Source organism: Gymnoscopelus microlampas (genome assembly GCF_963454915.1).
Source record: "Gymnoscopelus microlampas genome assembly, chromosome: 20".
NCBI lineage: Eukaryota > Metazoa > Chordata > Actinopteri > Myctophiformes > Myctophidae > Gymnoscopelus > Gymnoscopelus microlampas.
The window spans coordinates 35,302,179-35,328,863 of record NC_139957.1 but is presented as its reverse complement, the minus strand read 5'-3'; the positions used below and the strand labels follow the sequence as shown (position 1 = coordinate 35,328,863).

Below are 26,685 nucleotides of genomic sequence, written 5' to 3'. Positions count from 1 at the left end.
CACATAGTTAGCCCCCTCCCCACCCCCCTCCCAGGGAGTGCAAAGGCTCTAGAACAGCTGCTCAGGCTCTGCATGTTGCCTGGCAGAGAGACACACACACACACACACACACACACACACACACACACACACACACACACACACACCGAACCAACCAGCTGACGAGCCTCACCCACTGTAAACACAGACCCCATTAAGCCTATGGCAGCAGGCCGGTTTGGTCTCTGGACGCGGGGGGGGGGCTGTTGTTGGATTGATGGTACTGTCTTGCATGACATAGCGGCTTGGCCTCGGCGTGTGTCAGTCAGTGTGCGTGTTTATGCGGTTGCGTGTCTATATCAGTGATTCTCATGTCAAAAACCCCAAAAAGTATTTGGCTGCGAACCACCCCCCCCCCCCCATCTCAAAAATATCTTGCGCCAGGGATTTTTCCAAAATAGCAGATATACAAGCTCATAGCGCTATGAGCCTGTATATCTGCTATTTTTTAATAGCCAAAGTATAAAAGGTTAAAGTGGTTAAAATGGACGCTACATTAACACATTTTGCTGGGGACCCCCTGGTACCCTACCCAAGGACCCCTGGGGGTCCCTGGACCCCACTTTGAGAACCAATGGTCTATTTCAGCCAATGGTTTTGTGTGTGCGCCGCTCGCTAGCTCATCCACGTTAACGTGATAAATCTCCAGGGCAGAACATGCCGTTCCCTTGTCTGTGTTTCACTGGGTCAGACAGACAGTCCCCCCCCCCCTGTGTTTGTCAGTGCCCTGCACTGCATCAGCATTTGGACCTCAGCCAGCGCTGCTGCGACGACAGCCGCTGGCCAGCGGAACCCTCAACTGCCAAGCACGCCGGGGCGAAGGCTTTCGTTCCCACGTGGCCGCCGTTTACATCAGTGGTTCTAAAACTTTTTCATGTCAAGGACCCCCAAAATTATGTGTGTTTGGCCGCGGGCCCCCATCTCAAAATATTTTGTTCCAGGGACCCCCCAGAAGCAAAGACTTGAGTCACAAATGTTCACTTTAAAAATATATATATATTCAAAGATTTGCACACATTTTCAAGATTAAAAAAAAAATAGCAGATCTACAAGCTCATAGCGAGGCACTCAGTGCGCTATGAGCTTGTAGATATTTTTTTTTAATAGGCAAAGTATAAAATATGGATAAAGGGGTTTAAAAAAAATTAGCTGGGGACCCCCTGGTACCCTCTGGGGGTCCCCGGACCCCACTTTTGAGAAGCAATGGTTTGCATCAGTAGTTCTAAAGTTTTTTTTTTTACTTTAAGGACCATCAGTTTGGTATGCTTTTAGGCCATACAGACCCTCATAACTCTGAGAGTGTCCACTTGTACACTCTCTGAGTCCATTTGGATCTGTTTTTACACTCTCTGAGTTACAGACCTGAAATTTGGATCCGAGCTATCAATCCTTCAGCTGGAGCTCCCACTGGAACCCCCTCAAAGGTTCTCCTTTCGAGAACCACTGGTTTACATAACCCCCGACTCCAGTCGACCTGGCGTATCATCAGAGCTGTAGCGGAGGGGGGGTGGGTGGGTGGTGGGGGACAGAGGTGTCACAGATCTCTTTTTGGCAAAGCATACGCTGTCAGCTGGGTCTTTGCACGGAATAGATTTAGAATGAATCATGCTCTGCTGTTATATTTTCCATGGTTTAGTTTCTAAGGTCTGTGTGTGTGTGTATGTGTATGTGTGTGTATTGGCCAGATAAGTCATAAGTATTGTAGAATTTGAGAAATAAGACATTGTGAGGACCATTTTCCTGGTCATTCACAAGAGACTATGGTTGTTCTTATGGTTTAAAAAGATTTGGGGCGTTAAGCCTGATTTATACTTAGTTGGCACGCTGGTTTGCATGCCGTAAATAGCAGCCATACAAGCTCACTACACGTAACGTTCGTGACGTGTTGCGAGCTTGTAGATCTGCTATTTACTGAGCACGTCACCGGCACGCAACTAAGTATAACTGAAGCTTGAGGCTTACAGTTAGGAAAAGATTCAGGGTTAGGCATTAGGTTTAGGGGTTAGGGTTAGATTGACTGCTCTACATGTATAATGTATAGGGCAGTGGTTCTCAGTGGTCCGGGGAGCCCCATGGGCCTTGAGGGGGTTCCAGGGGGTCCCCAGCCAGATTAATTGTTAGGAACCAAATTTGGTTCCATTTGTACACTCTCAGAGTTAAATTAACACTGATGATGATACTACAGTTGTAGATTGGGGGTCGAGATCAAAATGGTTTCAAATGGGGGTCCTAATGCATATGCAAACTTGGGGGTCCTTGAAATTAAAATGGTTGAGTGGCTGGCATATCTTTTCAAATAGGGGTCCGTGGGCTAGTATGTGTCAATTTTGGGGTCCTTGACGCGAAAAGGTTTAAGAACCACTGGTATAGGGTGACCATATATTCAGCCCATCAAATCAATGTGCACGTTCGTCCTGCACTCACGCGCCTATTCATGCACGTCCATGCACGCGCACATGTATACGCACCATAGGTGTTGCATACAGGCAACGGACGACTGATTGACAAACATCAGCCTCAGCATTGAATTCAGACACGCAAGCAATTTGTTCATGTTTTCTGATTGGTTAGGTCGGGTGAGCATGTTTACATGAAAAGAACATGATGACCGTCTATGCAACCGCTGAAAACAGCTAGTATTATTATTGTAATTCTGGGGAAAACCGGGACAATTTTGTAGTGAATGTTGAAAACCGGGACATACTGTAGTGTTTTAGACACGCAGCTTGAAAACAGGACAATACCGGCCAAACCGGGACGTCTGGCCACCTAAGTATGTAGTTGCGCACCGGGTGTCACGCACCAATAATAGCAGATCTTACAAGCTCACAATACGTTGTGAGGGCTCAGGCTTTAGGGTTGGGGTTAAAAATGGGGGAAAGAATGACCTCACAACTATAGTAATACCAAGGTGCCTGCCCTGTGTGTGTGCATGTCTTTGTGTTTGTTGTGCGTAGATGTGTGTGTACATGTGGAGACTTTAGTATACACTGTTGTGAGTGTTATTGCTTGACAGGGTAGGACATTGATAATGACTGTTTAAGTGGTTTCTCGAGGGTGGGGGGGGGGTGTTTGCGATGAGGAGCTTGGACCGTCCCACGGCTCATGAGACCGTCACCTCACTTCACTCTGGAAGAGAGCAGGGCAGAGGAGAGGAGACAAGGAGGAGTAGGGTGAGACAAAGGGGAAACAAAAAATATCAGGCTTGAAGAGACGGAGAGCAAGTCCTGGCTGCCGAACGTCTGTTTCCAGTCGCCTCGAGGAGCCGTCTCTCCTCCGACAAGCGCATTGTTTCACCATTCCCACCGCCCCTGAATGGAGCCATTTGATCTAATTAACATTCGACTGCCTTTTCTCTTGGAGTGGGCTCATTATGCTGTCAAAAGAACAGGCTTGGCCAGGTGCCAGGATGGAGGGGAGAAGGGAGTGTGTGAGAGAGAAAGAGAGGGTGAAATCCCCTTGCGGTTCCATTTGTACTTCTCTCTGGGTTAAATCAACACTGTGGATTTTGCTGTGTGTGAGAGTGAGTCAGAATGGTGTTTTGCGTGCGCGCGTGTGTGCGTTTGTAGGCGTACTAAATCACTCGTACTAGTCTCCTCCGCTGTCCAGTAGAGTGCTCCTGCTAATGGCAACATGAATCATCCACTCTTAACTTTGCCGCGGAGAGAGACAAACACAGAAATCAAAAGCACGCGGTTACACTGAGCTGCAGAGTTTGGAGTTAGAATCCACAAAAAAAAATAATCAAAGAGATACGTTGACAACATAATGATGTCATTGCAAAAGTGCATTTTTGTTTACAAGTCAAAGCACAATGCCAGAGATTGATCATAGCCCCCTCAGTCCACTGGAGGGCAGTGTGGCACTCCCAATACCAGGATGAGTTGGTGTCCTCCTTTTTGTTTGTTGCTGTTGTTGGATGGCAGGCAGCAGCACTCTCAGTGGCAGTGGTGTAAAGTAACTAAGTACATTTACTCTAGTACTGAACTTCAGCACAATTTTGAGGTATTTTTTACTTTGCTGGAGTATTTCCAATGTTCAGTACTTTTACTTCTACTCCACTACATCTCAGAGGCAAATATTATAATTTTACTCTACTACAATTATTTGAAAACTTTAGGTACTGGTTACGATCTACAAGCTGTGAGCTGTGAGCTTGTAGATCTGCTATTTTCCAAAAGATTTTAATACATTTTGAAAACTTGTGAAAAAAGGACATTCTGCTTAATGAGTACTTTTACTCTCGGTACTTTGAGTACATCTTGATGCCAATACTTTTACTCAAGTAATCTTTTTATACCAGACTTTTACTTGTATAGCAGAGTATTTCTGCATTGCAGTGTTGATACTTTTACTTAGGTAAAACATTTTAGTACTTTTTCCACCACTGCTCAGCGGTGGGACCCATTAGTACTGTCCCCGTTTTTAATTGGTTAATAAACGGTTGTTGTGTCTGTCTGGAAGATGTACACCGTGACCGTTTGTCAACACTGTCTTCCCTATTTACGTTAATCGTTCACTCACTTGACCTCTCTTGCATCTAGGATGAAGTGAGACAAGTCCAGAGAGTCCCAGAGGAGAGTCACAGGCTTTCAGAGCATTGCCAGGTATTTCAAGGCAGACACACACACACACACACACACACACACACACACACACACACACACACACACACACACACACACACACACACACACACACACACACACACACAGATCGGTGTATATAGACAGTAAAATCCTCAGTGTCAGTTTTCAACCAAATGGGCCTGTGAGTGACATTAACCCGTTCAGTTCGGGAACGCATCTCTGTCATTTTAGATTTCTTCATTTATTAATCTATGAGATCTATGAGCTTGTAGATCTCCTATTTTTGAATAGCCAAAGTATAAAATAATGGCTTTAGCTAAAATCTATCGGATTGAATGGGTTTGAATGGGTTAACACTGAGGATTTTGCTGTGTGTTTGTACCATGCCAGGATGTGCCCCCCCCCATCCACACACGCATGTAGACTATCACAGCACAGTTCCGTGCATGTCCTGCTGAGCTGTCCCCATCTGCCTCCCCACCTCCCCTGGGCACGCGTGTTATTACTTCCAGCAGAAGAGAGAGCGTATCAGTGTGCTACGACTGACGAGACGTACGATAAACACGCCGACCGGGGGGAGGCAGGGGAACAAACAGGACATGTGATTGCTGCTCGTTGCCTCGCCGCGTTACCTTGCTGGGTCTGACTGCTGATGGTTACACAACACAGCCTTAGATCTTAAAGTGTTGTGTAAGGGAGAGCTCTGTGTTTTGTTAACTGCTTTGGTTAACAAATGTTGACGTCTTGTGGCAGGGCTATACTGTACCAGCAGAAGTAGGTTCTGTCATGGTTCTTCCATTATTCAATAATATCGAGCAGCTCCAGGATTTAACTGTAATTGAAAATAAATATCTACATAAAATAAGCTGTACAATTATAGAAGTAACATAATAGGAAACAAGTCCTCAGGACTTTTTTGTGTTATCCTTTTAGCCTTAATGTCTTACTGTACTACGTTCTGTTAACATTTCTGACTAATAGAATAATAGACTCAAGTATTCAATCAATCAATCAATCAATCAATAAAACAAAAAATGATAATCTATTCTAGGGTGTTTTTGTTCAACTTTATTTGTATATCCCTTAATCGCTGTTACAGTCTCAAAGGAATATAGAGGCCTACAATGCAAATGACACCCCTTGGGAAAATAAAAAAAGACCTTGAAAGGAAAAGAAAATGAAGAAGTCTCTTGGTGGTTCACAAAAGAGGGAATATCCTTCCACGACGGACAGGCTCAGGCTCCTGGAAGAAGATGTTACCTTTACGCCTTACTTGGAGGTAACCAAGGCACCCGCTTCCCCAGAAAACCAATGAGCCCACTTCGTGGCCCGGCGTCAGGCACCCTTACCCGTCTTTACCCCTGCTGCCCTCCGAAGGAGACCCCATGGAGGCGAGAAATTGAAAAGAACTAATTAGCGAGGTGTTGGAAGCGGCCTGTTGGAACATGTGAGACGTTGCGTCCCCCAGTGGACGCATGTCCTCCAGGACCAGAGGGGAAGGAGGTGAGCACAAGGGGACGCCATGTTCTCCAATACCGCCTGCAGGAAGGCAACATGTTTACCAGCCTCTGATTGGTAGACACCTTGGAGGAAAACATCTATCATAGCCGAGTTTCTCACAGCTCGGAGGACTGCGGTCTCTTTTTTTCTGCCTCTCCTGTCTCTCCTGTATTCTAACCGACTCTGTCTGAATAAAACCAATTTCATTACAGCCTTGTTTAGTTTTTTTTGCTTGTTTTTTTTTGGTTTGTGTTTTTAGGTGTTGCTTTGCGTTCAGCTGCCGCGCAAGTGAGGATAATATGCTTAGTAGCATCACTGCCTTTTGTTCCATTTATCTCCAGACACCAACCTACTCCCAGTACAGGCTACCGAGACATGATGACACACATTTTATCTCATTGTTCACTGTCCTTTTTACCACATTAACCCTGGCATCCCTGTTTTGGTCATGTCATTAAAAAAAACATTTTTCAAGATTTTCTCAAAAATTCAAAGATTTCCCAAAAATTCAAAGCTATTTGAAAATCATTTTAAAAAAAAATCAAGAATAGCAAAAGTAGCAAATTGTAGCACTGTGAGCTTGTGTATTTTCGACACACAACACCCTTGTGCAACGATAAAAAAAGAGCTTTAGTGGTTTCTTCCCGGCAGACACTACCGAGGCATGACATGCATTTTATCTCATCATTCACTGGCCTTTTAAGGTGGCGTTCGTCGCTGGGAGCTTGGTGGTCTGTGCGGTCTCACTCCAGAGCATGTTGTAACCACAACACACAGCACTCTGTTTTACCCTTTGATGTTTTAGAGAGCATCTCTCACAACTTGTTTAACCTCATCATTCCAGCCACTCAGCGGATGTTATGAAGAGGATATAAGGACAGGCACACAGTAATTCCATTGACTGTACACTGAACTTCCATTTCCATGGCGAATCTTTCCAGAGGATGTGACGCTGTCACGTGATCTTCTGAGTGTCACTGATGTCTGTAGTCAACCCCCAGATGATTGCAATTATCCACTTAACCACTTAAGCCCTATGCTCCAAATAATACTAAGTAATGAGTTATGTTTAATGAAAATTGTGAATGGTGACTAGTCAAGATTCAATATTTTTTATTATTACATCTTATATACTTGTAGCCTGGAAATGCCCCTCCCTCCGTGAAATCTCATTTCCATTTGATTTCAGGAAGGAGTCTGGCATGAGAACCTGTGTGTGTGTGTGTGTGTGTGTGTGTGTGTGTGTGTGTGTGTGTGTGTGTGTGTGTGTGTGTGTGTGTGTGTGTGTGTGTGTGTGTGTGTGTGTGTGGGTGGGTGGGTGGGTGGGTGGGTGGGCGGGCGGGCGGGCGGGCGGGCGGGCGGGGTGGGTGGGTGGTTGTGTTTTTGACTGTGGGCTGGAGTTGGGCGGGAGTAATACCGTGACTGACAACCCCTTCAGCCAATCAGCAGCGCATTTTTACCACCTCCAGACTAATGTGACGCAACGGGACTTTTGAGACGGCCATGCCCAAAATGGGTTGCCTTATTCGGATACATGCGTGTCACTGCCCGCCCCTGCCGTTTCTCTGAATTTGTATTTTTAAATAGGCTCTGTCATGATTAATTGACCATGAAGTTAAACAACTAAATTCTATCCAAACGATGTCTTAACCCATTAAGACCTGAAGCCATTCTTAAAAATGTTTTGGAAAAAAACAAACAAACAAAAAAGATTGTATATCTGCTATTTTTGAATAGTCAAAGAAATCTAAAGTGACACAGATGCGTTCCAGGTATTAGTGCGTTAAAAGTAAATTCTGTGGCTCAAAAAATACGTTTGAGAGCGTTTTAAAGTTTTAAAACCGAAAGTAAAAACAACGCACAGAAAACAATGGCTGCCGTTCCATTTTGGTCGGCTGCACTTGGATCCATTCGGGTTCACTCGAACTTGTCACCTGATTGGCCAACTTTCGCTGTCAATCACATAACGATGAGCGAGGAGGGGCTTTACCAGGCTAAGGACGCTGATAGGCTCGTCCACTTGGTGGACGACGACAAAAAGCCAAACAAGTACTCATGCCAGACTCCTTCCTGAAATCAAATGGAAATTAGATTTTCCGGAGGGAGGGGCTTTACCAGGCTAATATACTTGTACACTAGAGTCAAATTATTTGGTGCAACATTGCTGCAGCAATAACAATAATCAAGAATAGCAGGCAGCAATCGTAAGTAGTATTAAGGGAGTATGCACATTAGTCATACCATTTGAGGTACTCAAAATAGTGTGTGTGTACTGTACAGTGTTGTGCCTGAACGCGTTCAATGAACGATCGTTCATGAACTCGTTCATATTTTGGGCGAACGTGAACTGAACGTACTGTATATCCGCTAGATGAACGTTATTGTGAACGCGTTCATTCTGGCGTTTGTGAACGGCATTCTCTCACAGTTTAACTTCGTACAAGAGTGTCCCAAATTTCCATGGTTACATCAGTTTGTCATGTTGTATTTCATCCTATTCTGTGTTTCCGAGGCGTCTTGAACGCACCATCAGCCAAAAAAGAGAAAACAATTCCTCTGCGCACAGTGCGCAGCGCGGAGTGAACTCAGTCTACGTGCAGACTACAGACTACTATGCAGCTCCGTGATTACAGATAGCCCCTCGGGTTAAAAATGCAAGAGAAGCAACACTTAGCTTTATAAAATAAATGTCCGTTTATAAGTTGTTGTGTCACTGTGGCATGCTGAGTGATAATGACCCACAGCTGTTTGTTCTTCTAGCAGAGTGTCCGACGCAAGATCATTTTGTAATTAAAGAAAGCTTCTGCGCTGTATTAGCTACACACACACACACACACACACACACACACACACACACGACTTTTCGCTATTGATGCCTTTTCTTTCTCTCTCTGCTGCTGCTGCTGTTCTCTCTGGGATAAAGCCTAATTTACACTTCGCAGCACGACGGTGTCCCGTGCCTAAAATAGCAGATATGCAATCTCACAATGCGTCGTGGATGGCACTGGATGCAACTCATTGTGAGCTTTTAGGTCTGCTATTAAAACATTATGGCTACAAATGGCATAATCCTGGATTATATTCATATAATATAATAACACAGGCCTGGGTATTGAACGTGTGTGTATATATATATAGAAAAAAAGAATTGAACTAGTTCATTTTTTGAACCATGAACTTTAGTTCAAAATTTTGAATTATGAACTGAACTTTGAACTAGTTCATTTTAAAATTTGTGAACTGAACTTTGAACTAGTTCATATTAAGTGAACTTTCCCAACACTGGTACTGTATCTATTTACATGTGCATACTGTATGTGTAAAGTATGTACATTTATGAGTGTATATGTTGTGCGTCCAATATGCAAAGTGTCATGTGCCAGTGAGCGATGTGCTAATGGCATGTATTTATATATTTAGGTACTGTGTGTGTGCACACGTGTGCGTGTGTGCTTGCGTGCAGTAGGCAGAAATGCAGCAGTTCTATTAGTCGATCACTGTATGTGAGGACTCATGCTGTCTCGTTTGTTGTTCCTTTATGAATCAGTATCTAGTCTCATTTGACCCCCTGCGGTTCCTCTTATCGCACGCCCACACTACTGTTACTCTAATTAATACATTTAGAGATGATCTGCCATGTTTCTTCTTTTTTTTTTGTCAAGACCACCCATGGTTAATGTCAGTATGTTTTTCTTTGGTCTACCATTAGCGTACGAGAGCGATGCTGTAAACATCTACGTAACATCTACGACACAAGTAAATCCTGTTTAGGTGAAAGTGCTTAGTGCTACTGATTTTGAATCGCTCATTTGCCACTTTATACTTAGTTGATACGTCGATTCTGAAGAAATGATATTCTACACAAGTTTAAAACTTCTTTATTCAGGAAGAGCTGAAACGACCTTCTCTCTCCCCCCATCAGCAGCAAGCTCACCTTCCAAAATGTCCATCCCTATGAATTCCAGGCCCCTTATCTTAAAACACCCTCAACACAGGACAAGCAGGACTCAGCTTTACATAGGCTAGGAATAACATTAGCTGTTCTCCGTAGTGTTACATGGGAATTGATAGTTTATTAGTTCTCACTAACTGTGCTAAATCTGGCAACCCCCACCTCATTGTAATGAATAAGACATCAATTTAATCATTGATCATTTAATCATTTTGATGGTAGCGTATGTTAATACAATATAACTAGAACATCCACAGTGGTTGGAAATGGTTGGGTCGGACACCTAATGTTGATAGTTAGTTATTAGAAGCAGACGGCGCACCGGATTGGACACTAGATGTGGGGCCATCTTTATTGTAGTTCGAACATCATTGCAATGACCGCTATTTGTCAGGAGAGTGAAACGTAACGATTGTAGCTTTAAACCCAAATGTGTTTCATCGTTTCCTTCTCAGAATGAGGGAGCTTGAGGAGGAAAGTGCTGTTTATACACCACAGTTAAGAATGAGTTATATACTTAGTTGTGCGCCGGTGTCGCACACTGCAGATAGCCGATCTGCAAGATCGTAGAGTGGCTATTTTTGGTGTGTGACACCCACACGCAATTGAGAATAACTCAGGCCTTAGAGTCAGGGCTGAGGTGCAGTTGGAGCTGGGCCTAGCTTGAGGCGCAGGCCAAAACTGAGATGAATCCAGCACAGCTTCCTATTATGACAGTATTTAAACAACAATTGGCAGGGTGGTTGATGCAAAATGCAGCCTCTGTGCAGAAGAAATAAGCTGTAGCAGTAAGGGCTCCCATGCCTCACTGACACTGCCAGACAGATACGGACAGTCAAAAAGCACTCAATCTGTGACCAGCTCCTGCTTTGCACTTAAATATTTTGGACAGACAGATGACAAACTGATTTGTATGAGTATGTATGTTAAAGGACCATTTGCCATCAATACAGTACATGAAAGCTCAGAGCATAAGAGAAAAGTTGTGTTAAAACTATGTATATACCCAAAACAAAGCAATGACAATAATTTTGCTATATTGCATTAACTATCTCAAGAAAGTTTATAGTCTCTGCAAGTTGATATTCATAGTCATACACTGAAATATATTCATACTGAAATGAACTGAATCCAATGGATTCATCAAAAATCGATCAAACCACAGTATGCTTTTGGAAAATAAGTCATAGTCTGTGAACCAAACATGCCAGACCAGTGAGACCACCCTATGGTTCTTTAACCACTTAAACCATCTAGTCCTAGTGAAACGGACCTGAGTTGCAACTTTACTGTGACCGTTTTTTCCCCCGTCTACACCGAATCTCTTCGCCAAAAGTAGCTGATCGACTATTTTAGCGAATGTTACCCCTTCCCCCCAAAATAGGCATGCTGGGGTTTTATACAGTACTTTGTCGAGTGACGGTGTCACATGGAATAATGGCATTGTGAGCTTGTAGGTCTTGTTGTATAGCTTGTCAAAAAAAGATTGTGAAAATGAGTGAAAACTTTTTTTCTTTAAAAGTTCTGTAGTTTGTTTGATTTTTGAAAAAGTTTGAAAGCTGGAAATCTGTGTAAAATTTGGGCCTTTTTTGAAAAGCTTTGATGCATTTCTGAAAGTATTTGCATTAAATGACATGCCCAAAATATGGATGCCAGGAACTCAGCTGCTGGTTTTATGGACTAAAAAGACAGCCAGGACTCTTGTCTCCCTTGTGTCTACTGAAGGAGAAGCAGCTGGGAAACACAGACCTCACCGTGCCCACCACCAGGGAGGAGCAGGAGGAGTATCTGCGATGGAAGAAGGAGCGCGAGCAAATTGACAGGGAGAGGGTGGCACGCCACAAGAATGCCAAGGGCCAGTGGAGACGGGCGTGGGACATGGACAAAACTGAGAACATGTAAGATCGCTGACTCGAGCTGTTTCACTTGGCTTATATTTGGGCCGATGCTCTCCTAATAACTTCAGTTTGTGCATGTTTGAAAGTTCCATTTGCTTGTTCATGTTTGAATGGTGCTTTTTCTTTTCTTTTTTTTGTCTATAACTTAAAGCTGCAATCCCAGAATTATTTTCATGAATATTGTAATAGTATTAAAGAAAAAATCATTTAAAATGTATGTTAATACTACATTGTTACTAGCACATCTGCAGTTGGTTTGAGACCCTGGTGTCAGGCACAGTAGGACATCTACTGTTTGTCAATGTCAGTAAAGTTATTGAAGACGCCATCTTTATTATACTTATGACATCATTTCAATTACTTCCGTCCAGGTCGGTAGAGAGTGACAACGGACATTAAAAGTATGGATTGTGGCTTAAAGTTAATTTCAGTTTGTATATTTGAATGTTCCATTTACTAATTCATGTTTGAGTGGTTCGTTGTTGTTGTTTTATTTGGCTTTGACTAATAATTAGTGCTTGTGTTATAATTATCCTCATATTGTCATTAAACCTCATTGCCGACAAATCCTCATCTTGTTGCTTGCTTAATGTGGCTCACTGAGTTACTAACATCATCAACTAATCACAGACTGTTAGAGCATGTACCGTAAATTTCGGACTATAAGCCGCGACTTTTTTCCCATTTTTCGACCCTGCGGCTTATATAACGGTGCGGCTTATCTATGGATTTTTATAGCTAACGGCCACTAGGGGACCTCCTAAATCTAGGGATTTTACACCCGCGGCTTATAGTCCAGTGCGGCTTATATATGTACAAATCATTCAATTTAGCTGCTGCGGCTTATATTCAGGTGCAGCTTATAGTGCGGATTGAGGTAAGGATTGACATTACTGAATCAGGTGCACCCATCTTCTGAGGTAAGTTCATGTCCATGAATGCTGTCTTTCAGTATTCCAGAAAAGGAGCCAATCTTACTGTCTATGTGGGGTTGTTTATTTAGTGGAATAATCCATTGTATTAGATATTTTGACTCTATGCTTCAAATAAATGAAATGTTTTGTTTCATCGATTTTGAACCCAAATCCTGTTTTAGTGAAGTTGAGGGCATAGTAAACATGATTTTGGAGTGTGTTTAGTGTTTTTTTGTTTATATCTTTTTTTATAGACTGATGCTAGGTTCTTGGTTTACCTATGCACACTACGCAATCTCTACGCATTTGATGTATCTGTTTACCTTACTGTAACTCGCTCTGGATAAAGAGCGTCCGCTAAATTGTAAGTTTTACATTCTATTCTTTTTTTTTTGGGCATGCACATATGCACATATGCAGAATTTCTAAAGGTGTAGTTGGGGAATTACAGTGTATATTGACATGGAGGGAGTGCCTGCACAGACTATGAACCTAATGAGCACAAGGACCCGAGTTTGAATCTGACCCCCATCTTGTCTTGCATGTCTCGCCTCTCTCTGCCCTTAGTTTCCTGTCTCTCTACACTGACCTATCTGAAATCTCTCTCTCTCTCTCTCTCTCTCTCTCTCTCTCTCTCTCTCTCTCTCTCTCTCTCTCTCTCTCTCTCTCTCTCTCTCCCCCCCTATGTGTGTGACGCACACACACACACACACACACAGAAAGTGGGCTTTAATACTGTATAAACAAATACAATTTGTGAAGACAAACAGGGAAGACACTTTGTATGTCCTGAAGGCAGGCCTGCTATCCCACTCATAAAATGTAATCAACCAGGTAAAGTAAAAAAACACCACTTTGTATGTTTTTTTTAGGGGGGGGGGGGTGTTTTAAGATTTAAACGAACCCAGCTGTGGTGCCCAGAGTGACCAAGTGGCTGTTTAGAGAACACATTAAGCTTTAAGGAGACAAGGGAAGAGGGGCTATTTTTACCCTGGGATGGAATGCTTTGCCTTTTTTGGCAAAGCTTAAACAAGGCCCCCTGAGACAGAATAGAAGAGGAAATGTCTTTCATTTGCTAGTGATGGATGTGAAGGGTGGAGTCGGAATCCAAAAGACAAACTCACTATCTCTGCACAAGTACCAGATTGTTGACCTGCAGTCAAAGTAATGTCGAGTAATGCTGCTCTGGCCACAGGAGGGAGGGAGGGTACAATCTAGTGGGGTATACACTCGCCTAATTCATGCTCAGGTCGCACGATGGTATCGCATGCCGAAAATAGCTGACCTACAAGCTCACAACACGTTGTCGTGAGCTTGTAGGCCAGCTGTTTTCGTCGAGCAATACCGTTGTGCGACGAAGTACTAAGTGAATTGTGTCTTAATGCAAACAGTGACATGATAAATGGTCCACCCACTGCATGGGTTCCCAGCAAATTTCTGCCCATAGAATTTGCATGTTCACTGAAAACAACCAAACCCTCATCCGGCACTCCTGTTTATGAAACACCCTGCTTGTGCACCGATTTGCGTTCCTCCTGTGTAAACTGAAACTCTGCCTTTAAGGTTTTCAGAGAAGTCCCATCCTGAGAGAGACAGAGGGCCTCCCGGCAGAGGTGAGTTGTTCAGATGGTCTGAGAAAAGAACAAGAACAAAATGTGTCTTTCAATGCATGAGGGTAAAAGCCTGGTTGTTTACTGGCATCCCAGTTAAGCTTGAATTCATTTGATTGATGTCAGTTGTTTGTTTTGTTTTACCACTTGAACAATGGTATCCCTATTTAGATTCCCTAGATTTTTATCATGTTTTAGATCTTTAAAAATGTAAGATCTACAAACATTGTGTGATGCGTTTTGAGCTTGTAGATCTGGTATTTTTTAATAGCTGAAGTATAAAATAGGGCAAATTGTCTTTCTATGCTACTTTTTTTTTTCTTTTTGGTGAATTTGAGTGGCACTAAGTAACTTTTTTAATGTATAAAATGTAATTGTGTCCACTCTATAACTTATACAATTGGGGTGGTTGTATTTTGTCTCCCTGCTGCTGACATTTAGATCGTGTCAAAGGTCATGTCTCACCAAGACACAGGATCTGACAAGAATTTTGACCTGAAGGTCAAGATTAAATTTATCCCCTGAGCAAGCAGGCAGGCTAATGATTTCTTCATTTGATTATTTCATTGATTTCTAGGTGGAAGAAATGCAAGAAGAGGAAACTCCAGGTCAAATGCTGATTCACGCGGTATGTTTTCATGGTTAGGGACAGGATAACTACAGCTGACTGAAGATAGTCCTCAGCCATGCATTCTCATGCCCTACTTCTCATATTTTGCAGATCGGTCAGGTTGCCTGTATTGTTAATGGCAACATTGCCTTGTTTTCAATGTTGAGACTACATGGTTAACATTCTGTCCTCACAAAACGGCACATGCCTTGAGGTGTCTGTTTCAGACATAATGGAAGTTCTACAGAAGTGTACTTGACTACCGTGCATGTCATGATGCTATAGGATGTTCACGCAGTCGCAAAGGGCCCAGGCTGCCCTTTAACAAGCATGTGTTCCCCTCAAATGAAATCATGAATTACCAAAAAGGCCAATGGAGGAAGAATAATATCTGAATTACAGAATGATGCCTTTCTTTGACCATGTCTTTTTCACCCCAGGTCATGAGATGCCGAGCAAAGGCAAGGGTGCCAAAAATGTGCCAGTTGTGAGCAGTACGGCCAAGGGCAAGGACCGTTTGACTGGGAGGGCTCGCAGGTCAGTAAAAACCCAACATTATCCAAATGCAGAACAGAAATGCCGACCTCAACCTAAGAATTTAAACAATTTAAAGCCAATTCAAGAGCTGATTTCAACCGTCAGTCACAGTATGAGACACTACTGTTAAAGCACTTCAAATGATTGTGGGGAAGACAATCACTTTCCCACAATGCACCTTACCGTACGAATTTATGTTAGTTATGAGATTAAATGTATACTTTTCAGCTGACTAAATACCAAGAAAGCCTCATTCACATCTTGTTGTTTTTTCTTCGATCTTGGAACATCTTTATTAATCTCAATTAGTTTTTAGCAGCTTGTACCATACAACAAAGTACAAACAAACACACACTCCAAGGAGCTCAATGTGGAATAAAAAGATTCAATTCAATTGTTTCAATTCAATTCAATTCAATTCAATTCAATCCAATTCAAATTTATTACAGTGTCAAATCACAACAAGTTGTCTCAAGACACTTTACATGTAGAGAAGAGACCCAACATCCCACCCTGAGCAAGCAATTTTGCGACAGTGGCAACGAAAAACTCCCTCTTAATTCAACAGGAAGAAACGTCAGGCAGACCCTAGGCTCTAGGGTGGGGGCCTTCTGCCTCGACCGTGTCGGGGGAAAGAAGAGAGAGAGAGGGAGAGACAGAGGAGAGACAGAAAGAGATACAGTGCAAGTAGTAACAATAACAATAATAGCAAATATAATAGTGTAAGATACTAGCATATGATAGTATAATATAGTACAGCAATAATGTGTATGCAGTATATAATGGAATAATATAAAAATGTTTAAGATAATATAATATACAGTATAGTGTAGTGGTATAGTGTAGTGTAGTAGAAATCCACGGTCGTGTCCAGGGTCGTGCTCCATGGAGAGGCCCGGTCCGGTCCGCAGTCACAGTCTTGAGCCGCAGCTGGGGGTCCGTAGTAACAGTCCATAGACTCCATGGAGAGGCCCAGGCCCGGTCCGCAGTCACAGTCTTGAGCCGCAGCTGGGGGTCCATAGTAATAGTCCATGGACCTGCGACGTGGGAGGTAGAAGAAACTCCGGGGAACGAGTCCCCGGTTGTAGAATTAGTGGCAGGCCTTACTAGAGCGTGAATCCGTACAGGGTTAATTACGATTGTACCAATGGGACACAAACCCACACAACCAAAGGGAGGACGAGAAGAGAGAGGACGAGGGGAGAGAGGAGAAAGGGGGGAGGTGGGGGAGAGAGGATGACTATAGGGAGACTGAGTCTATACACTTCGGCTATAGGCTTTATCATAGAGAAAGGTTTTTAGTCTAGTTTTAAATATACAGAGTGTGTCTGCTTCACGGACTGAGACTGGGAGAAGGTTCCACAGCTGAGGTGCTTGAAACTTAAATGCTCTGCCTCCTGTTCTAGTTTTTTGGGGGTTTACTGGAGCCGTAAGCATTTTTTCATACTGTGGACGCAGTGGTGTTCTGGCTGGTTTATAAAGATGTTCAACATTAACAAGGTAAAAAATAAAATAAAATAATAACAATAATAAAAGCAGAAATTGTGAAGGACTGTAGCTGTTTGATGTCTTCTTGTGGTGAAAGTTAAGGTGCTGGTTACAGTGTCTTATAACACAAGCCATGGTCATAATGTACAGTAGAGCCGGTAGTGAGGCCGTCACCAACTGCCCTTCCCCAGTCCGAAGTCTGCCCATTACGTGTTCAAGTGTCCCTGACCAAGACGCTTAACCCCTAACAAACAACCCCCCTTGTGTTCAACATGGCCATCTGAGCTGCCGTCAGCTGTGTGAAGTTGAAACTGAATTTCCCCCGTGGGATCAATAACCTAAAGTCTACCTAATCTCAAAAACTGACAAAGACCACATACCTGTGTCACTGCTAGCTACTGAGTGGACTTTGAATAGACACTCAAAGTATAAAGTAAATCTTTTGATTGTTTATTATATAAGAGCCACACACATTACAGCCGGGAGGGGAAGAGTTAATGCCTTTCAATTCGGTGGAGTCAAAGGGCCAGACGGCCTTCCATTTCTCAGCTCGGGCTAGCAATGCAAGCAGGTGAGAAGGGCCATTCAGTGCATTCAGCACCATCCAGAGAGGGCTTCGCTATTAGCCTCTGCTGCTGTCACTAATGGGAAAAGATCAGAGCGTGTAGAGCGAGAGAGAGAAAGAGAAGGGGCAGAGAGAGAGAGAGATATGCCCTCAGGCACCACAGACAATATCAACTGTGACCATACACTCAGGTGTGTGAGATGAGTTCCGTACGATCATCTGTCTCCATTGCTTGCGTGTTGTTTACTCCATTTGACCTTTCTCTTTCTTCACTGTGCAATGTTCATGTGTTGGGATCTTCTTGTGTACAATGTAGATGTGATAGATTTCTAACCATTTTCATCCTGGCTTCCCTATTTTGGGTGTGTCATTATACTGTAAATGAAAATCTTCAAACAACAACAAAACAAAACAAATTCTTACTGTGTAACATCCATTTAAGTAGCCTTTTGGGCGACACCTCCGGTAGCTCGGTTGTGATTACCAGAATGAAATTTGAAACACGTTACGATGCGACGCGTTGTGAGCTTGTAGATATGCTCTTTTCACAGCGCAATACTGTACTGTATAACGAAATATAAAATAGTGCTTAAGTGGCTAAGTACCATGTGGCTAACTACAGTATCTAACATTCTAGCAGTTATAACTCTTTGTTGGTTATTTAATACTTCATCCACACCTCTCATTTCTCAGGTGGGATGCAAATGAGGAAGGAGAGCATGTACAGGTGGGACATCCAAACTGCGTTGTACAGTATAAGTGTAAAACCTTATCATACACAGGTGTAATGACATAATCCCATTATTATCCTACTATCCGAAATGCAGCTTGATTTCCATTTCTTCCTCCAATAGAATCCCGAGAGCTCATTAGAAGACTTCTTAGAGGAACTTGATGCCCTGACCAATCCAGAGGCAGGCGATCACAGAGACGGCGATCCAAAAGTGAAGATGTCGCCCACCCCAGAAGAACTGTGCAGTTCGGTCTCAGAAGGGACAGAATTAAGCGGTGGACCCGCGTGTCCTGTGCCAACTGCTACCGGCGAAGAGGACGGCGTCATGCAGGGTAAGACTGAGAGCTCGTCCCCTCGAGCTGCGGAGAAGAAAGTGCGCTTCTCAGAGGAACTCATCCAGGGGTCCCGCACGATGAACAACGACACTACGACGAACGCGGCCTGCTCCGAAACCAGAGCGCCCCGCTCATTAAAGGTTTCCTCTCCCAGCAAAATCAAAACTGAGATGCCGCGTCCGAGGCGGCCCCTTGAAATTGTCCAGGGGGATGATGGTAGTGCACACGACCAAGGAGAACAATCTTCTGCTTGCCAGCAGCATGTGTCTGGCGACCTCGTTTCAGAAGCCGAATCCACTGTAAAGGACAGTCCGCTCGCCTCGCCCCTCCCTCCTGAGGGAGTGGGGAGCTCCTGTGCTTCCCTACAGGAGAACCCTGTCCAGCCTGTAGAACACGCCAAGAGCACCATCAGCAACCGAAACGCAGGTGTGCTTTTATAGTTAGGGCCCTATCATTTCTGCCATGCTGAAAACATCGACTGAATCACAGAATCAGGACACAAAAGAAGGATATGATACAGTATATTAACCACTTTCAACCTGGCATCCCTTTTTTAGGCATGTCAGTTGATTTGGAAAAAAATAAGGAAATTAGCTGATCTACAAGCCCCCAAATCAATGCATCATGATCCATTGTGAGCTTGTAGATCGGCTAGTTGTATGAAATAAAACTCTACCATACATTTTCTGTATTGTAGAGTATGTTAATACAATATAACTTCTTCTATTGAAACATTTAGATCGTGTCCAAGGTCATGTCTCACCTAGACACAGGATCTGACACAAATTTTGACCTGATGGTCAAGATTCAATTTGTCCCCCAAGCAAGCAGTCTGGCTCTGTTAGCATAATGGTACTTGTCAGCACTTGCGCAGGAAACCAGGTTCAAATCCACTGTGGAAAAGGAAAGTTACATAGTGCTTTAAGTGGTTAATTCTAGAAGTGTGCAGAATTTGGGGAAACCCTAGTATTTGTCTCTTTCCTTAGCAGAAATCATGTGTGCTTCTGTGCTGTCCTTTGCATGTGTACCGGATCAGCGTGCACATGTCATTAAACACACACAGGAGCGGCAATAGAGAAGCTGATTTTTATTATTGCAGTTGAATACACAAACTTTTTTACTTTACAAATGGGAAACAATACTTCAAATCCCAAATCCCCAAAAAGTTAACAGAATTCATATTTGAGAAATTATTACAGTCCTGATCCCTGTGACCCTCAAACTCCTGGATGATATCTTCAATGAACTAATGTTGGCTTTCCTTCACAGAGGAGCTAATAGACTCTGGTCTATCTGTTCTGAGCCTGGAGTCTGGAGAAACATGTCCAACGCACACCACAAGCAATGACAAGGTCAGTACAACAACCAGGGTCAGGCAAATCACTAGTGGTCCACAGCAAATGTATGTATTGTACAGTCTGTCTGTCTGTCTGTCTGTCTGTCTGTATGTTGTATGATGCATATGTATGGTATGTATACTGTATATGATGCAAAACCTGCGGAACTAGTTCAGGCAGACAACGCAAAGGAGCGCCAATCCCTGATCAGCTGATCAGTCAAATGCTCACTCCATCTGATGGGGGCGGGCTATTTTAAACCTCCATGCTCACAGTTCATTCTTCTTGCTGCTGCTCTGCCATCTTGCTGCTCTGCCGTGCTGCTGCTGCTTTGTGCTCTGCTCTATGAAGTGTTTTTGTGCTCCCACCACCACCCCAGCATCCACCTGTGGGCTCTGTTTATATGATTCCCATATGGGGGTCTATTTCATTCCATTCCCTGTAAAATCTAGTTGGCAAATCATTTATTATAATTCATGCTTACAGGGAATGAATGAAATGAGACAGCTGTGATGCCAAATATGCTTATAAATATTCATGCTCAATAAATATATGTATTCAATCCAAGAGTTGTCTGACTGAAATGTAGTTGTGGGTGGTCCTTGAGGGTTGTTTGAAATATGCTAGTGATTCAGAGCTCAAAAAAGGCATCTTGCCAGAACCACTGTTTTAGACTTTGGGAATTTGTATATTCTAGTGCCTCCCAGGCCAGTTTGTAGCACTGAAGTAAAAAAGATTAAGAGAGAATGCCTGTTCATCTGAGCAGTTGCCTGGCTTTCAGGGATTCCATAGAGAATGACTGCATGCATACAGTATGTGTATTGTAAAAAAATAAGTCATTGTCTCGCACAATCTTCTGTTTTTGCAGGCTAGAGAGAACGGGAAGATTGTCTGAAGGACCAGGCGCCAGATGAGCGTCTTGGATGTAAGATAAACTGAAACCAAAACACACTGCAATAGAATGTTGCCCTTCTGTACTTGGATACTACTTCTGTACATGAAGCTGTGATTTAATTGTGGTGTGCTGTATCACAGTTTTTGGAACACAGTTATCAACATGTAAGTAACATCAGAATGCTACGAGTTTTGAGTTTTGATCTCAAACTCAAGATCGGAGTGAGAAGTGTTTTTCTTTTAACATTGTCCTTGCTCAAATATTTTGAAAGCACTTTATGAGTGTTGACAGTATGAGTATTAATGCATTATTCAGTTCATTGATATGCTGTTTAACTGCAAGCTCATTGGATGTCTGTCTCTGTTTACATTCAAAGGAAGTTTTCATTGTACTTGTTGTACACAAGTTTCAAATGATCAGTTCAGGAGGCTAGCCAATCAACCTTCCACATGCAGCCCATGACAAGAAACTCCACCGATAGTAAGATAAACTAATCTTGTGCCTGATCTCGCCTTAGTGGTGTTTTGAATAAAGATAGGTGTTGTAAGTAGAACAGGGATTAATTATATAATCCTATCAACTGCTTCCAGCATCATTCAGCAAATGGCCTTTGTTTCATAGTGCAGCAATCAATTCAAGTGCATTATTAAAGGACACTCTTGGGAGAAATCATCCTGAATGGTCACTGACTGTGATTCTAATGAGAAATCTGAAGTGTTTTAATACCAGTGTTGCTTTTGGGAGGCTACCAATTGTCTCTCATTACAATCTTAGTAATGCTAGTCAGTGGGATGTGGACAAAATGTTTTTCACATAATTACCTGCTCTTTAATTTACTTGCATAACAAAAGTACCTTTTAAAAAATTGAAATTAAGGCTGAATCCCAGATGTTTGGACTTTTACTATGGCCATGTTAGCTACAGCAATGGTATATTGATTAATCTCAACCACTATTTCCTTTATTTTTAAGTAATACAGTGAAATTAGAAATGTATTCATTATGTGCATTAATGTTATTTCTAATTACAGCCTATTTATAATCATCAGCTCTATATTTGTATGCTAACATTCTTCACATTGTGGGTTTCTGATGCTGCATTTGCACAACTTATTGTCATTAATGTAGAAGTATAAAGATGTCATAAAATGTTCTCCTAAGTCAGACACATGGCCCCACTTTGGCTCGCAAACATAAGCCATTTAATGCAAAATGTTGGTAGAGATTTGGGTTGTGTAGTTACCTTGCCATGATGTAAATCCAACTATTGGCAAGATATCTTAAATAGTTGCCCCGTTGATTAGGTATTGATATTGGAAAATATGATGATTAGGTATCAAAGTCACTCTTTTAGCACATTAACAAGACTGTTAAATGTCACAAGAATGAGGTTCTGTCTGAGCATCTTGGTATATGATCCTGAGTACTGTAGCCTGAACCTAATACATTGCATTAAAAAAAAACACCTATTAAATGGGGAAGCTATTTTAGAATAGTAATTTCTACTCAAGTGAGCAATTACTGAAGATCTCTCTCCAATATTTGGAGTTACATCATGGCAAGGTAACCACACAACCCAAACCTCTACCAAAGTGTGATTTTTGCTTTGAATTGCGTCCTTGCAGTCTGTTCACAGGCCAGAGTCCAAACAGTGGGATTCAGCTCTAACTCCCACTGACAATACTGTATGCTGGATATTAGAACTAATGTTTCTTCAAGGTTTCCTAATTAGGTTATGTGTTATCATTGTGCCTTGTATTTTTAGGTTCCTGTCTTTAATATAACATAGTGTTCATGTACAGTAACTGTACAAAAAAAATCTTTGCACAAAGCAGCATCACTGTTGACTTTATTTATTGATTTGCCTTTATTTGGGCAACTGAATATTTTCTAGTTTGACTTGGCCAGCCTAAAACTGTTTTGAAATAGAGCCCATGTGCATTAGATATCTCTTTATCTGTAAAATGTAAGGATGTTATTTATTTATTAGCAGTTCAAAATATGTTGTATCTTATTTTGGTATGGGAGAGTTGACTTGTATAGATATAGCCTTATAACTTGTCTTTTGTTGTTGTTGTGAAAAACATTATTTCATACGGTTGAGAGTTGTGGATGTGTTCTGGACGGCAAGGCCCTCAGCGTCAAAATATGTCAGCAACGTGTAACAGGCCATTCCAGCTGTCAAGAAGGATCATTTAGTGTTTTATTTTGTAGTTTGTTTTCGTGTGCAATTGTATTTAGTCGCAGAAACCTCTTCTGTCCATAATTCTAACTGTTTGTGTTTTTTCGTATATTAACGCCTTACTTGATCTTACTACAGCGTCACACAAAATCATCAAAAGTAGCAGATCCACAAGCTCGAAACGCAGCGCAAAGCGCTGTGTTTTGAGCTTGTAGATCTGCTACTTTAGCTGTTTTTGAATTTGAATCCTGAAAAGTAACAGTTTTGGACATAATGAGGTTTCCACCCGACAGACGATACGTTAAAAAACTACAGAAGGGTCAAAACCATTGAACTATGGACATATCTCAATGGAGCATGCACACTATAGGGTTTGAGACCATATACTGTAGAACATATATGGTCCCAGTCCAGGGGGCTTGGTCTTGGTCAAAACAGGGCAGGCTGACCTTATAGTACACTCTTTTTTTAATTAATAATCGGGCCCGGACGGCTGGTATAGTGGTCCACGCAGCTAGGGCGTGTCGCGGATTTGAATCCCGGTTCCGACTTTGCTGCGTGTCACTCCCCATCTCTCTCTCCCCACTTCCTGTCAGTCTACTGTATCTATCAATAAAAGGCGAAAAAAGCAAAAGAAATATCTTAAAACAATTATAATGATGGGAGTGTGAGATTTAGGTGGGCCAATGTAACCTAACTCCGCCCGATGGGGGCGGTATTGACTTCACAATACAGCCTCCATCTGGACTCGCTCAGATAGTAGAGCTGCCCGCACCGCTGCGTGTGCGAACCAATCAGCGGCTGCTAGGGGCGGGATCATCCAATCACCTGCCAAGTAGCTTGAAAAAAAAAGGGACCGCCCCTTCATCGATTGTGCTACCGAGGTCCCAGATGGAAGTAGCCTGTGAAACAAATGTGACGCAAGCTTCTTCCATCTGGCAGAGCCAGGTTAGGGCCAATGTGCAAGCATTGACAATACTGTTGTCTACTGTTAGCGTTTGCACACTGGCACACCTTTAACGTCTTACTGTACCACGTGCTGTTTACATTTCTGACCAATAAAGTATTCAATCAATCAATCAATGAATCGATCAAATGCACCCGTTAATAACCACTTAATTTGGACGCCAGGGTGTTTTTTTGTGGTTAAGCTGCATTGCTTACATCATGTTTTGTACTATAAGGTCAGAATGCAAGGTTTTTACCCTTCTGTAGTTTTTAACTTTTTTAGGAAAACAAACTACAAGCCTAGGGTTTAATGGCCCTTTAAACACTGGCCTAAATGTATTGATGGGGTGTGGAGGGATCGTTATAGAAAACCTGTGTTTCTTTGAATATTATGTAGGGAGTTGTAGTATTGGGTGACACTCACTGCTAACAAGCTGTACTATGAAATCATCATTACTATAAGGGGGCCACCAAATGTTTGTGTGATAGGATATAGTTTTTAACCACTTGAACCCTAGCATCCCTATTCTGAGAAGAACTTTAGCCAAAAATAGCAGATCTACAGTGTGAGCTTGTAGATTGGCTAATTTCAGGTGTGGTGTAGAGGGGAAAAAGAGCAGAACAAGTACAGAGTGAAAGGTCAAGTTTACTGACGGTTTGGTTAAATGTCTGAAAATACACATTAAAAGGATAGTTTAGGGATAGTTCTATCCATTAGTCACCCCATGGAGACTTGAATTCATGGATGTATTATACAATAATTTGATGACCAGTGGACCGGTAGGCAGCGGTTCCGGAAGGAGACACAAAGGAGACTCTTTGTGTCTCCTACTGGAACCTCTGCCGGTCATCAAGTTATTGGCTTAGGAATGCGACAAAAACAAAAAAATATCCATGAATTCAAGTCTCCATGGGGTGACTAATCGATAGGAAAAAAGTCATTTTGGGGCTGAACTATCCCTTTAACATGAATCCAACATACTCTGATGACAGTTCTGTCAAACAAGTCTATGAAGCCATCAATTAAATCTATTAAACACAATGTATGTAGTGGGGGTCCCTGCTTCATCTCTCTATCAGCTAGGGGATCCTTGGCATGAAACACGTTGAAGACCCCCAATTTAGATCCCTTCCGAGTCTGTGAAAAGGAAACCTGGAATGTAGAATGTGTTGAGCTTCCATCATGTAGCTGTAATATTGAGTGCCTGTTTATATCGAGACACTGTGTCATGTTTTATGGTCTATATATTTCAGTAATTAATTTGCTCGTTCAAGGGTGGTTTAAACTTGGAGTATTACCCAGCTAAATGGCACTTCGAATTCTGACAGGTGAATTTTATTGTATTGCACCCCTGAATGTGCACCACTGTCTGTATGTTCTCGTGTGTGATGTAGGATAAAGCAATACGTGTGTGTGCGTGCGTGCGTGCGTGCGTGCGTGCGTGCGTTCGTTCGTTCCTATACAGCTGTGTTCTCAGCTTTTGTTTTTTTGCTGCTCAGAAATGGTGTTAGTTTGTATCTGTGTGCGACATAATCAATTGTAAAACGATTGGAAGAAGGCATACAGAACATCAATAAAGCTTTCTCACATTTCAGAAGCAATCTCCTCACTCTTGTGGTTTGGCTACAGTTTGTGTCATGACACAGCGTTGTTTTGTACTGTCATTCTTGACTTGCACTCTGTTGTAAAGTAGCAAATCTACAAGCTCACAATGCCTTCCGTCGACGATGCATTTTTGAGCCTGTAGATCAGCTTGTAGATACCGTCGTACTGTATATCAAAGCATACCGTAAATCTGACTCCTGTCCTTCCATCCATTCCCCTTTCTGACACAGCTCTGACTGATGCACCAGCACCTGTAGCTGAAGATGATTGTATTGTTACCTCCCATATCTACAGTTATACATATATGAGTGAAATTATTTTGTTTCAACTCCCCGACATTGAAAGTAACAAAAGTCAATAAAAATAACTAAAATATGATACAATAACAGTAGCAGATTCAGGTGCCGTTATTAGGTGCAGTATGCATGGGTCCTACCTCTAAATAAATAATGTGTGTGTGCAACTATAAATATAAAGTGTTGGGTACCTCTATATGAGTGATGTGTTTAAATGTATAATAACACAATTTGGTATGTTAAAAGTGCTGTGTGTGTGTGTGTGTGTGTGTGTGTGTGTGTGTGTATGTCCTGCCTTAATAAATGTGAATGTGTTATGCACAGCTTTGTGCGCGTGTGCATGTAACAGGCGAGACCATGGACATGTGTGAATCACCGGAGAGGTGGCACGACAAAAAAAAGCGTCACTTAGGCGTCATCACATGGCCATGTCCCTGAAAATCAGTTATTTTTGGCGAGTGACGTGGTCTTCACGGTGACGTATGCGGTAAATAAGCCGAGAGGGAGACATGCCAGACATGTAGAACACAAGACCATAGGGAGCAGTATCATATCCTCCACATCTGTGTATGACTGTGACCGAGGTTGAACACAGCTACGAGCGGATGAGAGACCCTGTGAAAACTGGGTTGTTGTCCCTGCAAATTATGCC

The 26,685-nt window shown here is 42.5% G+C and overlaps 1 protein-coding gene across 5 annotated transcripts in view; it reads left to right on the top strand.

Annotated features, from left to right (window-relative positions):
• ccdc9b (coiled-coil domain containing 9B) overlaps positions 1-25,670 on the top strand; it is a 39,345-nt gene extending 13,675 nt beyond the window's left edge. Inside the window, exons 6-15 of one of the 5 annotated variants that reach the window (XR_014599882.1) lie at positions 4,584-4,646; positions 11,806-11,978; positions 14,456-14,505; positions 15,080-15,130; positions 15,553-15,649; positions 18,396-18,429; positions 18,557-19,196; positions 20,040-20,122; positions 20,976-21,166; positions 21,379-25,670. Coding sequence is in view for 4 of the 5 variants with exons in the window: in XM_084045544.1 (XP_083901670.1) it covers positions 3,413-3,562; positions 4,584-4,646; positions 11,806-11,978; positions 14,456-14,505; positions 15,080-15,130; positions 15,553-15,649; positions 18,396-18,429; positions 18,557-19,196; positions 20,040-20,122; positions 20,976-21,002 (1,368 nt within the window). In the remaining variant the exon portion in view is untranslated. Of the gene's footprint in view, positions 1-3,217; positions 3,563-4,583; positions 4,647-11,805; positions 11,979-14,455; positions 14,506-15,079; positions 15,131-15,552; positions 15,650-18,395; positions 18,430-18,556; positions 19,197-20,039; positions 20,123-20,975 lie in introns of those variants that run through there. The other 4 variants (XM_084045542.1, XM_084045544.1, XM_084045541.1 and 1 more) reach the window with 4 other exon arrangements.
• Positions 25,671-26,685: the final 1,015 nt, after the last annotated feature.